Source organism: Passer domesticus, chromosome 2, assembly GCF_036417665.1.
Source record: "Passer domesticus isolate bPasDom1 chromosome 2, bPasDom1.hap1, whole genome shotgun sequence".
NCBI classification, from domain to species: Eukaryota; Metazoa; Chordata; class Aves; order Passeriformes; family Passeridae; genus Passer; species Passer domesticus.
In genome coordinates, this window is record NC_087475.1 from 38724251 (window position 1) to 38739936 (window position 15686).

At 38.9% G+C, this 15686-nt stretch overlaps 1 protein-coding gene across 5 annotated transcripts; it reads right to left on the reverse strand.

Annotated features, from left to right (window-relative positions):
* Positions 1-46: 46 nt before the first annotated feature.
* On the reverse strand, positions 47-14621 carry BIVM (basic, immunoglobulin-like variable motif containing). 5 transcript variants are annotated; one of them, XM_064408313.1, is made up of 11 exons: positions 14470-14621; positions 12754-13354; positions 11737-11863; positions 10754-10849; positions 10566-10670; positions 8722-8816; positions 7415-7547; positions 5099-5170; positions 4161-4244; positions 2483-2579; positions 47-1535 (listed from the first exon to the last, which is right to left on the reverse strand). In XM_064408313.1, the coding sequence occupies exons 2-11, from the start codon at positions 13241-13243 to the stop codon at positions 1245-1247; spliced, it is 1590 nt and encodes a 529-aa protein (XP_064264383.1). In that variant the 5' UTR covers positions 13244-13354; positions 14470-14621; the 3' UTR covers positions 47-1244. The 5 variants fall into 5 exon arrangements, with proteins under 5 accessions (XP_064264383.1, XP_064264382.1, XP_064264385.1 ...); XM_064408312.1 differs by having other exon boundaries at positions 14378-14524; XM_064408315.1 differs by lacking the exon at positions 14470-14621 and adding an exon at positions 13917-14230.
* Between the last annotated feature and the right edge of the window lie 1065 nt (positions 14622-15686).

A 15686-nucleotide genomic window follows, 5' to 3' on the forward strand; every position in this document is an offset into this window, starting at 1 on the left:
TAAATGCAGGGCCATCATTTCCAAAACAAATGAAAAGCAAACAAGATAGAAAACAAATTTTATTGAATGAACAAAAGTCTAAAAGTCTCCCATTTTTGGTTAACAAAAGCAGCAACCTACAAAACCCCTGCATTCCATGACAAATCTTTTTATGTCAAAAAATTAATCCTTGAGCAGGTGTGAACATTTGTACACAGAACAATACAATTGTTGAGATGTGTTTGGGCAAACAACTGGATTTTTCAGGGAAAAAGAAAAAGGAAAAAAAAGAATTCACCTGGGACACCCGAAAAAGCTTGAATTGTGTGCTGGCTGAGAGGTATATCATCGGGGCTGCCAGCAATTTTCAGCACTTGCATCCCCTTCACACAAAATGAAAAAAGCAGCAGACAAAGGACGGAGATTAAGACTGAACAAGGAAAAGAACTGCCAACAGAACTCAGTGTTCAGCTAGCTCATTTGGCTAATGGTAAATGCAGCTTTTAATACTGAATTTCATAAGCTTGTGTTAAGTGAGTCCATGCTCTCAGGCTCCAGGGCAAGAATTCAGCCACTTTACCCACAGAGCAAAAATAATAGAGAAGTTCCATCCTCAAACAGGTGATTCCTCACAGTCAAAAACAGGCAATCAGATAAGGGAAAAGAAACTGAGACCTGCTTGACAAGATATGATTATCTGACTGATAGAAGTCAAATAGGAATTAAACGGAGACTGTACATTCTCTTTGTAAATCCAACAAGGTTTTCTAACCTATGTGATCTTTTTTTTTCATTTGCACTGGATATGGGCAGCCATACTAAAATGAAGTGCTAAAAACAAAGGCAATGTTTACTTTTATCCTTACACCATTTGCAGAATAACCCTTTTTTTATATTGCCATACCATAATTTTTCATGCTTTTGAACAATAAATATATTCAATGAAGTTTGTTTATTACATTGAGTCATTTCAACCTGCTCTTTGTTTTCACAGATCAGGACATACTACAATTATTTCAAAAGAAATGATTGATTTTGTTATCGTGTTCACCTTTGATTGCAAAATTACAACAATCTGTGCTTATCTGTCACTTTATACATCAGATCTCATCTATTACAACCATATCAACATATTTATTTAATAATTATGAAGCTGTATCTTATACCATAATTTCTATTCTTATGTGTTCTAGGACTAATCAATCCCTAATATGTTTTGATTAAAACTAACTTTAATATATCAACTCTATCATCTAAAGTTAATTTTAATCATTTCCATCATAATCATTGTAACTCTGATACCCACTGTTCCTCCTCTCCCGAAGATTAGATTTCTTCCACATGGATTCTTGATGAAAACTAGCACTGAAAGATCGACCCAGTCGCCCGTGTTGTTTCTTAGATATATTGTCTTCACTCTCAGATTTGGAAATTCCTTGTCCTTGTGTTTGGGATTGTTTATTCTGTCTAACATTCCCAAATGGAAAATTCCAAGGACCAAATCTTTGCCAGTTAAGTCTCTGAAAGGCAATGATGCAATGAAGATTTCCTCCAACCTAATCAAAGTAAAAAAAATTATTGGTTAAATGCCACAGGCACATCTCTAACATACATAGATATTTGACATCAACATTTTGGCAAGTAACATGATACTTTCAAAAAGAAAGCAAACAAGAAGTGCCACAACACACAAACCAGGGAAAAAAAAATAAAAAAACAACAACAAAACACGACAAAATCATATACAGAAATATACAACTTGCATCAATCAGTTCTGATTATTTCCCAGTTCAATTACTACTTGCTATTCATCTCTTCCATCTTTTTAAGCTATCAATTATATCCTTCATGGGCCAGTATCACTTATCTTCTGCTAGTCTTTTTTGACTTTCTAGCTATCTTCTCAGTAATTATCTGTTCTGGTCCATACTGATCTTGCTGACACAGTCTTCCATAGGGTCTTCACACCTGAAATCATCTCTTCAGTCTATTATTTCTCACAGTGTTTCAATCTGCAAATCACAAACACATCCTCCACCCATGAGATACAGCCCTATCTATAGGAAAGAAAGCCACATGCATTGACAGTAACTCCACACAGGGGAGACACACACATTCATTTATGCCTGATCCTAGTCAATTGTACTTTCTTTCCCACTTAAATGTCGGAGGGCCATACCCCAAAGGGTCTGTAATTTGTCTGCAGAACATTTCTATACTTGCTGCAGCTACATTTTAAACCAACAAAGTTAAATATTCTGACCAAATACATTCTGTATACACAGATATCCTGCATATACCAAGCTACTGATGTTTTATATCTTGTCCAGCAAGTAAATCTAAATGACTTTGGTATGCAAGAGCCCACATTATACTTCTGTCTTCAGCAATGCTTCACAACAGAACAAATTCCTTTAGTGAAGTCATCTTACACTGATGAAGTATGAGTAAGTTTGCAAAAACCTACCATGAGTTTCCTCCCCTCTTAGGAAGTTTACCTTACCTTCTTTGTTTTTCGATGTTGCAATCCTCTCTCTAGGTGTCGAATATCTAGATATTCTGGATTTTGAGTGTTTAGGTCAGTGACAATATCTGTCCACCTACAGAATAAAATCATTACTGCTCAGCTGATATTTATGAAACCTCAGCAGCACGAAGACTCACGTACACATGCATGCAAATACAGACCTGTAGCTTTAAATAGTCTTATCAGTGATTTAAAGATAAGTGAATGTGTAAAGTTACAAAAGCCTCAGTATTAAAGACATCAAGCTAGACACAAAAGTGTCACTTTTAATCAAAGCATTAATAGTGATCATCCCTGCTCTTGGGAAACACCTTCCAAAATTAATAAGAGCACCATGAGTCATAATTACATTCCTTACACTTAGCAATTCATCAGTTTGGAAAAGAAAGAAGCAAAGTGTGGTTTAGGCAAGGAGAGACATTAGCCTTTTTTAAATTTAAACCTCTCCTACCCTTTTGTATTATTTTGTTTGGTTCCTTGGTTTCTTTTGCACGTTAAATGGGCTTTTACCAGACAGCTTTCATCATAATTCACTCCTACATTTTCTTTAATTCTAAACTATCAATTCAATCACTCCCATTCACTCAGCTTTTCAAAGATTCATAATTCCTTCCAGCCCAACTGAAACAAATACTTTCACATTCCAGACCTCTTTAAAATTGTACATCACCTTTTCATTTCTATCAATGTCTAACTACTCGTTTCTCTCTAACATCACCTTCCAAGTTGAGAAAATGCCAACTTTTGCCCCCTTTCCTTAAGCACAGAACTTTCTGCCAGCTCTCACTGGGAGTGCAGCAGGAGGAATAATGTCTCCACAATCAAAATTAGTATTATAGAGGGTTTTATTATATATTCAGAAACTTTTTCCTGTGCCACTTGTAGCTAACATACCACACAACAAAGTTCTATCCTTGGGACCTGCAATATGCCATTTCTCCTATCATATGCATAATGTGATTTTAATTTTGTTGCACTTAATCTCATAGTCCAAAATATCCAGGTATTTGCAGTTATTGACAAGGTCACATTACTGACATAAAAATTATTAAATATAACTAATCCATGATATTTCTACATAGCACCCTCTAGTTCTCCTAGTCTGTATGTCTAGTTTAGACACCAACTTTGTTTGAGTCAAATGTACTGTTTCTCATCTTAAATGTACTGCTTGAATGCACAGATAAGCAAATAACACAACAGAGTACAGGCTGCAGCTGAGCTAGGAGACTATTCTGTGCACAATCTCAGCAGCAGCAGAATATTCTGTGCACAGCCCAGACAAGGCCTGTGGATGCCCTCAGCTCCAGGGCAAACTCCTCCATGGGCCATGCAGACTGTAAGTCACAACTGGCACGATGACAGCTGAAACTGTCTTTTCTTCCTGACTAATATGAGCTGCGTCACACTCAAAAAAGAGATATGGGCTTTGGGTCTTGAAAGCCCACATGTGTTCTGACAGGTGATATAAAAGTGCAGAGCCAGCCTCGAGGTCAAAACACAAAGCTTCTCACTAAAGCAGCATCTGTTTCCATTAGATACATATATATACACATGTATATATTCATTCAAAAGAACTAAAAAGTCACTCAGTGACTCTGAGTAGAGAACTACAAACTGTTTTGAAAGAAAACATTCTTACCAAGTAACATACCTTTTACAGTGTATCGTTGGATGCTTTCTGCTGGGCTCTCCAATTAAAATCCAATATTCCACTTCTTGCTGCAAGACACGACCTCTGTTCAAAAGAAGATACAATCCTAGTAAGATTTATTGTACATACTACAAAGATATTAGTCTCTTGTTCTTTTTAGGAGTTTCTAACATTTAAAACTGTTTCCTCAGCCAAACTAAAAACCAGCTCCTGTGCTATAGCGCTTGCAACTGTGTATGAGGAACCTTTTGCTCCATAAGGCCTGAAAGCAAACCTTGGGGATGCTTCTACATGTTATTTGAGAGGAAGACAGACTTTCACTAAAAGCAGATTTATTTGGATGAAAGACAGTCTGGTACATGATGTAAATATAAATATATAGGAAACAACAGAAATAAGAGTTGTGGAAAGCCACATAAATGTGGTACAAACAGCTTCCTCCCTATCTGTGATGTCTAACAGACATGAAAGAGTCATTTCCATTATTTTTAAACTACACCTTGGCTGACAGTTGTTACTAAGAGCTGTAGAGTAATCTGTAAGAACGAAACTGGCAACTTTAAATGCTTCCTTCTAAACATCCAATACCAGATACTAAAATCCAAACCTTTGAATTAATACTACTTTGCAATCAACTTTCAAGAAGCTCAAAGCTTGCAGTAAACTTGTCAAGGAAAATTTCTAAGAGGTATTAGGGCAAAACTGGCAAGATACAAAGGACTGTTCTGTGACTAGCTGTGCATAATTATTTCATTAAAAACTACATCAGTTTCAACTGTGACAAAACCTGACATTTTTCTGCCTAGGGTATTAGACAGTATACAGCCTTATTGTTTGGAACAATTTGTTTACTTTCAAAAAATTCCCTGTAAAATAACAATGTATTCCACCAGTGCAAAGATGGGAAACCAAGACACAGGATAGATTGATTGACTTACCTAAAGTCACACTGGAAGTCTGTGGTTGAACTGGGAACTGAACCCAGGTCTCCCGAGTCCAAATCCAGCAACCTAAGATCATACAGGAAGTCTGTGGGTGACCTAAGAACTGTCTCTAAGCTCAGTCTAGCAAACTATCTACCCACTTCTTTTGGGACCTCAAATGTTTCTTAGCCGGATTTTTAAATAAAAATTTTACTTTGCAAGTAGAGTGCAAAAACAGGTAAACAAGAACTGCTCCAGAATCTATTGGTAGTCGTTCTGAAAACTAAACTGTTTTTTTCCCCTCAGTAGGATCAGAAAAATCAAAGAAAACAGGATGCTCATTTGGTATGACCTCCAGCCTAGAGAAAGGCTATAAAAGCTTCTTGAACTTATTATTTCATGCTACATTGTTAGAAGAAAACTGTTGTTAAGAAAAAAAGATAATAGTAACTTAAAAATAACATCACTAGTAACTAAGAATCTATTTCAGCCATGGGTAAAGAATGAAAGTTGTTCTCACTCGTTACTAAACAACATAAATTTAAATTAGTTAAAAGGCATGCTATGTTTCCACACTCTGAATCATATTATTTCTCAGACTGTATTTTTGATCTAGTTTTTTTTCACTTTGGTCTTCTAGTGCAGATTCTTCCTAACTGATTGAGTGAAGTAAGAGATTAACATTTTGGTAAACTCAAATAGACTGATGTGTTGGATTTCTACCTGGGGAATATTTTTTAAACTCTTCTCACAAACCTGGCAAGTCAGTGAACTCAGTCTCAATAAAAAACTCTATTCTTTTCTTCATATATTAAAAGCTTTCATTAACCCTATCATAAGCTTCACACTAGGAACCAATTAGGCTCAGATGATTACGCTTTATCACCCCAATCAATGACCACTTTAAACTCCAAAAGTAGAGCTAGCATTCTCTATTCCTTGATGTGACCCTACCTCTTCAACAAAGTCAAAGTCAGACTGCTCAGCAAGCAAATAGGCAGAAGTTCACCTCATACTAGTGACCTACACTGTTCATTGTTTAACATTCCCCAATTCTGGTATCTGCTATTTTTCTCAGGGATTGACTACTGATGCTTTATAATACTAATACTGACCAATGGCTGAACACAGAGAAAGTCCAACAGAATCCTTTAACACATACCATGTTTGCAACCCCTCTGAGAGAGGAATAACGGCTTAATATGACTCAGTGAATGAGGTAAAACAAACTACTCTCCTCAAGAGAGCGCACAGAGTGCTCTACAAAGTACAGCACTCTGCATCAAGCAGCAAGGTAAATACCTTACAAAAGTTATTATGTATCTCAAGAATTAATATTTTCAAAGTTAAAATTTGTGGGTTTAATACAAGACTCTCCCCAAATTCCGTATGAATATTAGTGCTATTACCCTTTTTTTTACATCTGTATTCAATTGAAAACTGTATCAGCTACTGCATTATATTATCCTAGTAGAGTCATTCTGACAAATCTGAAAGTATTATACAGGAAACTGCATTTCTATTCTAAAAATAACTGGCATATTAAGCTTATACTCCAGCATTTCAAGCATTGTTAAAAAAAGCCAAACCTAATATCTTAGCCCAAAGGTCTCTTCTAGCTTTTCTCCCCCCACTCCCTCCCAATTCCTGGTAACAAATTCTTCACACATCTTTACTTTTATATGCCTTACATGCCAGTAGTTGGAGTTCACCATCACCATTATTAGTCAATATAAATGCAACAAAAGTACGTAACCACCATCCTATGATATCTACACAACCTTTGCTATGCCATACTCAAGCACTGGTTTCTAAATGTAAATTTCATTACATCCAACTCATGAAGGATTAATATCACTGTAGACTTTTTGCTTCTAGTTTATAAAGGAAAATTGCAACATACACTTTGTTTTCCTTTTCAAGCTCTCTAGAAACAGATTCTCACTATAATTAGCTGGCCTTTTATTGTTTTAGCCTTAAAAAACACTCTACCTGGTCTTTTTCAGCCCATACGATTTCATTTTTCAGATTAGTTACCTTTGCTTGTCCTTCAATAAAATAACTACCTTCTCTCTACATGGATAGAAGGTCTTAAAAACCAATTTGTTAATACCACTTAAGAGTTTTCTGATTTAAGTTCTCTCAATGTAGTCTGGTTAGTTATGTTTCATTTTAAGTCAGTCCTTTCAAATCACACTGTAGTGCTTTTCTAGCTCACACAGATGCCTATATGACACAAACAGAACCATTATTTAAGGAGAAAAATTGTCTCAATTTGCAGTAAGTTTTTGTGTTTCTTCCACTAAAATAAGCATAAACACAGTATCTTACCTATAGGCTTTACTAGCTTTTACTGGGGTTGCTTCAAATCCAATTGGGCAAAAATAATGGTTTTGGCAATGGTAGATGTAGGCCATTGATTCGTCCTTCAGTCCACGTGTTAGCTTTGCTAGGGCCCCTGCAGCTACACAGAAAGATCAGGTTACAGGCCAGGGTGCTTTGGGCCCTGTGTAACACAGTCAGCAGAAAAAAAGACCTATTTGACAACCAAGTAATTATACTGCTTTTTAAGTGGGAGGACATGACCTCACAGGCATGCACAAAATACACTTTTGATTTTGAACTTAGTACTTTTTTGTACCAGGCAGGAAATTAAATACTATCTATCTGCTGCATAGTCTGTACCAGGGAAATGCAATATAAAGTATGCTTAGTGTTTAGATCAGAATCAAACTTAATAAAAGGACCAGAAGAATCTCTTAACCCAGGAAATACACACTGCAACAGAAGGCAGTCCCAGCTGCCCTATGTCACATGTGGCACACATTGATGATAATACTGAAACCACTGAAAACACTCAAACATTTTGTTTCATGAGCCTCTTGGAGCTTCCTAGTCTCAGGAACACACAGAGGCAATCAATGGTTTATAATGTGACCACAGTGCTCAGTTTCAGAAGACTGAAGAGGCACGGGAACATGACAATTTTCAAGTGGGATGTCAAGAAAAAAAATCCATTTTAATAATATTTAAAACTTTTCAGCGTGATTTTGTGCTTTCAATAGAAGGTAATTACCCAGACTATACCTAAGGCTAGTAAACTGTGAAGGAAAGTAAAATTTTTTAAACAGGACACCTAAAAAGTAGACAAAAATGCAGCTTCATAAGCTAATTGAGAATAATCATAATAACTTTAAAGACAGATGTTAGCTACAGCCAGGCAGAACAGGTAAGTTCATTACCTTTAAAACTGGGCTTTTTAAAAGCATAAAACATTTAAGTAAGGACAAATTCTTTTTGTTCTCACAGTGGATGAGAGCAAAGAAATCTTCCCACACACCAACACAGAACTCGAAATGCAGTTGTTCTCCTGGATATCTTAAAATTCCAATTCTGTGACAGCAGAATACACAGCACAGAATGTATTTTATCATGATAAAAGTATAAATGAAATTTTTAGCTAAATAAGAGAAAAAGTAAAACCAACTTGGAAGAAAAATCAACCAACTTGGAGCTATTTGATACCTCATATTGGAGAGGAAGTACTACTTACAGACTTTGTCCTGTCAAATACTACACACTGCAGGATTTTTCAATTTATACACTGTAAGGTAAATACTTTAGCATTAGCTACGTACCAGTTTCTCCAGCTGTCTTGTTCTTCCCATGAGGTTTATACAGAACATATGAGCATCCCTTGATATGGAAGTGATCATTTATTTGCCTAAACCATCTGAAACAATAAGCTTAAAGATTGTAGTAACTCAAGAGTTATTAAATGCAATTTCATTTCTCACACTTTTCCTGTGCTTAGACAGTTTAAGAAAAAAAGTCTCTACTAAGTACCCACCTCACTAATATTTAGATTGTAGATTACCATGGCACCAAATACAAAACTTACATATCCTGGACAGAGAAGTAAATACACAGAGCCTTTTCCTTCATTTTGCTTTTCCAGACTTGACATATAGATACATAATAACCAAAGATCTGGATGTGAAATGTTGGTCCTGTTGTATTTAGCCCAGTCACCTCTAATGTTCAATTACTCAGCCTTTAGAAAGACACACAAATTCTGAGGTACCAAACTTCAGCTGTGATTTGTAGGGTACATAAATGAAATCTAAGATACCAGAAGGGACCCTTCAAATGAGACTTTCTGCTTATCCTGTTGGGTTTCTCTCACTTAAACTTCACAAAGCCTGAGCATCACAGGAGCCTCATACTTCAACTCCTCACTGCAGCACTAAGTGAGGACAAGCCCGAATTGGAAGATTCAAATTCACATGTTTGAAGATAATACCTCAATCATAAAGCTATGTTGGGTAATGGGGTTGGCTTCCAGCCCTCCTGTTTCCCAATCTGTCAAGCACTTCAAAATTATTGGACAAGGTAGGAAAAAAAAAAGAAAACAGAAAGATAGGTAACTTCTCTGCTGCATAGAGAATGCTCAAAGAGGAAATCAAAGAATAATTATAACTTTCAACTTTGTCTGTATAGACTGTTGACACAAAGAGACAGAACATCATATCATCTTGGTCTGTAACAGTTGCTATACCATAGAGTTGCTATACCCTGACATACTTCTGAAGAGATACAAATCCTGGATCTGAGTTTCCTAAAGCAAGTAAGGAAAATTTCATGATATTTTCCAATGATCTAGCCAGTATGCTAGATGGAGAATAGACTGCTGCCACATTTTCAAATCCAGCACAACCCTGATCTGCCAAATACTACATACTGCCCTAAAAAAAAATTAACTAAATCAAATACAATTCATGAAGCAAGCAAGAACACTGCAAAAGTTTTTAAAACGTAACACACCAAAGCCCTGTCAACATGTTCAGCACTCTAGTACAATATGCTTCTTGGCTCTGTTTAATCCTAGAATGTCTTATTAATTTAAAATAAAAAAGTACAAAGAATTTAGGTCTAACCTTTAAATATCAGGAAACAGCAGAGCAGAAGTGATAAAAAATGGCAAAGTGTTCTGTGACTCCAGCCCTGTTTTTGTTCCTGAACAGCTCCAATGCAGCAAGGATTCAGCACTACCTCATTTTCATTTCTTAAATTACATTTTACATTAAGCCAGTAGTGTATCAATTGTCTTTTCAGGCCATTTCAATGATACTAGCAAGCACTTAACATGCATTTTCAAAAAAGAGGAAAATAAGCGTAAAGAGAAAGTTTCCTAACCAGGAGACTATGCTCATTAGAGTATTATATAACCATTACACAAACTGAACCAAAAATCAAATACAATTTCACATAGACCTGACCTGTGTAACAACATCAAATAATTCAAAATAGCCAGTGCAAACAATCCTTTGAGAAGTTTCATTGTCAGAGTACTCAGGTATGCTTCATTATTCTAAAACTTAAAGAGGATTAACATGTCAGCCACTTAGTTTTTAAATAAATTAACTACTACCATATTTTTTAAGGTTCTGTCTCTTAGCTGCATCAAAAGAACCAAACATACCTCATTAGAGTTGTATTTCCAGTGAAGGGACCAAACCTAATTTCCTCAAATGGGGGCTGAAAGCCCAGTATATGCAAGGCTTCTTCTTGAGTGATGGGGGGTAAACTTTAAAAAAAAAAAGTGTCGTAATTAGAAACATAGTTTTGATACTCTAGAGGCAAAGCAAAGCAGTCTATGTGTGGCTTTACCTTCCAGCTCCCAGTGTACTATATAAGAAATTCCAGCAAGACACTAAGGATGAAATTCCACAGGAAGTCTTGTATTGAGGTCGGCTAACACAATACCTTAAACAAAAAACCTCAAACGTATTAGTAACACAATCTTGACTCACATATATGACAAACATGAACTACTTTTTTGTGTGCCATGCCACTAGTGCCACATTATATTGAATGTTTTTATGCCATCTGTATTAAAATTAAACAAAAAAAACCCAAAGCAACTGTATCCTTAAAAAAAAAAATTAAGAAATATGTTAATAAATTTCTTTGCCAGATGCCACTACTGTATTTCATACACATCAGTCAAATTTCTAACAGCCCCATGGGAGTCTGCTACAAATAATCCTGTATGAAAATATGATTCTGTACTAATATAATGAATGGTTTTATCCACTCCCTTCTAACACGTGCACTTGTGGCAAACCATATCTCTACCAATTTACTAATGAATGTCATTCTGGGCCACAGATTCCCTAGGTTAGAACCAGACAGATGCATTAAACTAATTGAATTAGTGAGCTAGCTACATTAATACAATAATGGTTGTATAGAAATGACAGCTTCTGATCAAGTATTTCCCAGTAAAAAGTAAAATCAGAAGTAAAACCTATCAATGGTATTAAGGTTACTTTTTGCTTGACCATGCTACTGAACTTGTATTTTGTTTTGCAATGAATCCCCATGTAAGTTTTTCCCTGTGCAGAAAGTAAAAGGAATTTTTAGAAAGAAAAATGTTTTAAGAATTTCAACAGATGGGAGGAAAGCTCTAATTTTTCTTCTAGAATGCATGAGACAGTGTGTATATGCTTAACATCTCTACTAAAAAAAAATTACAAAGTCATTATTGAGAAGTTTGAAATCAGGTAACTAGCAACAGTGTTTACTGAGAAACTATGTGGTTAGTGTAGTTCATAAATTCTTAACTTCATAAATGAATTCATAAATACTACCATCTCCGAAGGTCCAGCACTTTTCTCTCCTTCACATCTTCAAGAGCTGAACGCTGAGGACACTCCCTGTATTGTTTGCTCTTTTTGTCCACTGATTTCTTCTTTGTCCCTTGTTTCTTCATGCTGCCTGCAAATGAAATTTCAGAATCAAATGAATGTTTAGTTTGCCATTTGCAGCTTTCTTCTTAAATACTTTTGATAATAGCATACAGCTCAAATGGAGACACCAGTTGTGTTAGTAAGCGTAAACTGGGACTAAATGTTAACTGAAAGAAGAAAGCTCAAATACATAATCTGAATTGTCAACAGGTTTGTAAAGCTGCCATTAGCTCTGTAAACAACATGGCGTTTAGATCATGAACAGAATTAATGATGACCTGCCCAACTGTTTAGAGATAAGTCAATCTGATTATTCTAATGCATTAAATCACCCATCCCAGAAATAGTCTCAGACCAACATGGACCTCCCATCTCCTAACACTATGTAGGCACAGAACGTAATTAAATGCTTGTTTTTCACTGCCAGCCTTCCAACCAGCTACAGTTTCTGATGAAAACTTATATGCAAATCCATTAATAATAATATGCACCCAAGGTCTTTTCCTTTTTATAAGCCACTGTGACAGCAGAAAATGGAGAGCTGGGCCATGTGCTAAAGCAGAAATACTTTTGTCCTCTTTTGAAGCCATACATCTAGATGCATAATATACTAGGTCCTATTAAAACAAAAGAAAAAAACCCACTCCAACAACACAGTGGGAGGGTCAGACACCAGAAACCATCCCAAATATTACACAGCTAAGCACAAGTCAGCCTTGCTTTGGATCAACTTCCCCTGGCAGTTATACTGATTTTCACTCCTTCTCTCTCGCCTATCCTGATGAGCAGGCTCCTTGAAATGAAGTACAGGCTCTTCCACAGCAATTCCTCACGGGAAACACGTGCTGGCCAGCTCCCTTCACAAACAAGCCAGAAACAAAAGCCTTTTCCTTTCACATCAAAACATCACCACCTCACCTGCTTTGTTCTTCAGATTTGAGTTCACGCCATTGAACTCAGATTTGTCTATTTCCCATGCCAGTGGAAGCTTTCCAAGATTGCCAGGCAGGCTTTCCAAGTTAGCATCTTCATTGTAGATAATCTCTGAAGCACCAGTTTGAATGCTGAGTAAGTTAGGTGTGTTATTTCCAACATTTAAGGCAGCACTACTTGATAGGCAGGCACTAACTGAAGCACTTGGACTTTTACAAATAGATGTGACTCTGTTTAAAAAAGCATAGTCTGAGCAGATGGTATAAAACTTCTCTCTTGTGTGAGTCACAGGACATCCCCATGGATAATGCCCATCTTCCCTAGACACCAAGGATGCAGTGGAGGTGTCTGACATGCAGTATGGCTTCACGGGATCGTGAAGAGAAACTTCTGGGGATTCTTTCCCAGGTCTGTTTTCAGTGTTTCCATTATTTCCAGAACCATTTTCTTTTTCATCTTCTGAAATAGTAGGCATTGAATGATACTAAGAGTATTGCACAGCAAAGAATATTTTTTCTTTATGTTTTAATTACAACAGGGTTTTCATCATTGCCTCCATTGCCTCTGCAAGGTATCAACAAGGTACCTGAAAAAAATGTTAAGTTAGTACAGGTGTCTCATTCAGCATAAAGCATACACAAAGCTCATCTTTGAACTCATAGCCAATAAAAGCTGAAATACCCTTTGAGATACCACAACACACGTGGTGTCTTTCCCTAAGCCTCTCTAGACTCTGCAATCAGCACTTTTTATCATTTGTGAGGTGCCAACAGCATACACCGCAGTGATATCATGATGAGGACATAATAAGTAATCGCACTTACAAACCAGCACACGAAAAAAAAGAAAAATTAAAAGCTTTCTACATGTTCTTGGTTGTGGTTGCTCTTTTCTATCCCTTACAGTCATGATACACTGTGAAATACAGAATAATTTATACAAATTAATAAATCACCATACAGCAATTTAAGGTCATAATTTAAGGTCTTAATTCTGCTGAATCCTGCAAACTTTCGCTGCAAGGGAAGTTCAAGCATACGATTACAGTAACTATAACCTTATCGATTGTAAATTGACAACACCACCCTCAATCTGCTCCAGTGCTTTCCTCCTACAGCTGCTAAAGGTTCCCTCTTATTTTTACGTGCCTCTTATTCTTCAAGACGTGAGAAAGAAAAGCAGGTTTTGTTTATGGCAGCTAAGAATCACCAAAACCAAACTGAGACGGCTGGCTGGCTGGCTTTAAGCGATCACTTTTAAAGGGCAAGCTGGCAGCGTGTGTGTTATCTGTCATCCCAGCAGCTCGCACGTCTGCAGACACGCGCCGCAGATGGGAACCTGGCGCGAGGGAGGCAGGAATTCCGCTCCACTGCCTCCTCCTGCAGCACTGGCTTCGGGCCCTGCCCCGCACCTGCGGGCCGGCCGGGCTCCGCTCGGCGGAGCGCAGGGACACAGCCGCGCACCCGCCCCTCCCCCCGCGCTGCCGCCAGCCGGCTCCGGAGTGAACAGCCGCGGGCTGGGGGAAGGGGCCCCCGGGACCGTGGGCTCGCTCCCCTCCTGGGCGCCTGCGAGGGGCGGGGGCGGCGGGGCCGCGGCCGGCCCGTGTTACCTGCGCGGAGCGGGGCTCGCCGGCGTCGCCTCCCCGGCCGCGGCGGAGCGGGGACGCGGGCGCGCCGGAAGCAGACTCAGCCGCGCGCTCACCTGCGCGCCCCCGCCGCCCCCCGCCTCCTCCGCCGCCGGCCCGCACCAACTCCCGCCGCCGCACGGGGACGGGGGGAGGCGCGGGGCTGCCCGGCGGCCACGGCCGCGCTCACGCTGAGGACCCGGCCCTCACGGCGCCTCGGAGAAACCAGTGGCGAGCGCCTCCCGGCTGGGCCGCGACTGCGCCTCGGTGCCGTGAGTGGCGCCTCTTCGGTCGCCCTCCCCCCATTTGCGCCCTCATGGTCTCGCCCGCTGGTGCCCCGCGGGCGGGCGGGGGAGGGAGGGGAGGGAGGGGAGGAGCGGGTCGGGGATGGCGGGGGCGGGAAGCGCCGCCTGTGTGGGGGCTCGGCGCGGAATTGTGAGAAACACCGAGGGAGATGGGCCTGCTCAGCCTCGAGGAAAGACGGCTGAGAGGGGATCTCATCAGTGTCTATAAGTATTGAAGGGAGGGTGCCAAAAGGATGGAGCTAGGTTCTGCTCGGTGTGCCGAGCAATAGGACGAGAGGCAACGAGCAGAGATTGATGCGCAGGAAATTCGACCTGAATATGAGCAAGAACTTATTTACTGTGCAGGTTACCAAGCATTGGAACAGGTTGTCCAGAGAGGTTGCAGAGTCCCCCTCACTGGAGATGCTGAAGAACCGTCTGGATGCAATCCTGTGCAATGTGTTGTGGGCTGACCCTGCCTGGGCAGGGAGCTTGGAGCAGATTACCTTATATTTGCACCAGGGTCTTGGTTCCCTTGACAGTAGTAAGAACATGTGTAACAACAATGCTTCTGTAAAAGTGTATGAAGGAACGAAAGTTTATTTCAGGTAACGCTGTCTGGAACTGCTGACAATATTTGTCATCTCATCCTTCACTGCAGTCAACATGAACAAACACAGTACACTGAAGATGCAACTGGAGCTGTTCTGCTACTGCCACAAATATGTAAAATTAATTAAATTTTATATAGTCAGATTTATTTTATAATAAAGTCGTTATAAAATTTTAAATAAAATATCAAAAAGTTATATGATGTCCTGCTGACAGAGGATTCACTCCTGGCAATAACAACACTGTGCCCTCAGTCCACAGTGCCTCTACTCCCAGCAATACCTTCTGTGTGAGGTGCTGCAACTAAAAATTGCAAAATTCTGGACAAAACCAGAATCTATTATTTCCTGAATTGCTAGTGTTATTTGATGGTTCTCAGTGGCTAGGCAGAGCTGAAT

Excerpts from the sequence above, each read along its gene's own strand:
- BIVM (XM_064408313.1), bottom strand. The coding sequence starts at position 13,243 with ATGCCTACTATTTCAGAAGATGAAAAAGAAAATGGTTCTGGAAATAAT. Across the intron at positions 2,580-4,160 it reads CCAACGATACACTGTAAAAG|GTGGACAGATATTGTCACTG; the intron begins GTATGTTACTTG and ends TTTATTCTGTAG. Across the intron at positions 1,536-2,482 it reads AACATCGAAAAACAAAGAAG|GTTGGAGGAAATCTTCATTG; the intron begins GTAAGGTAAACT and ends TACTTTGATTAG.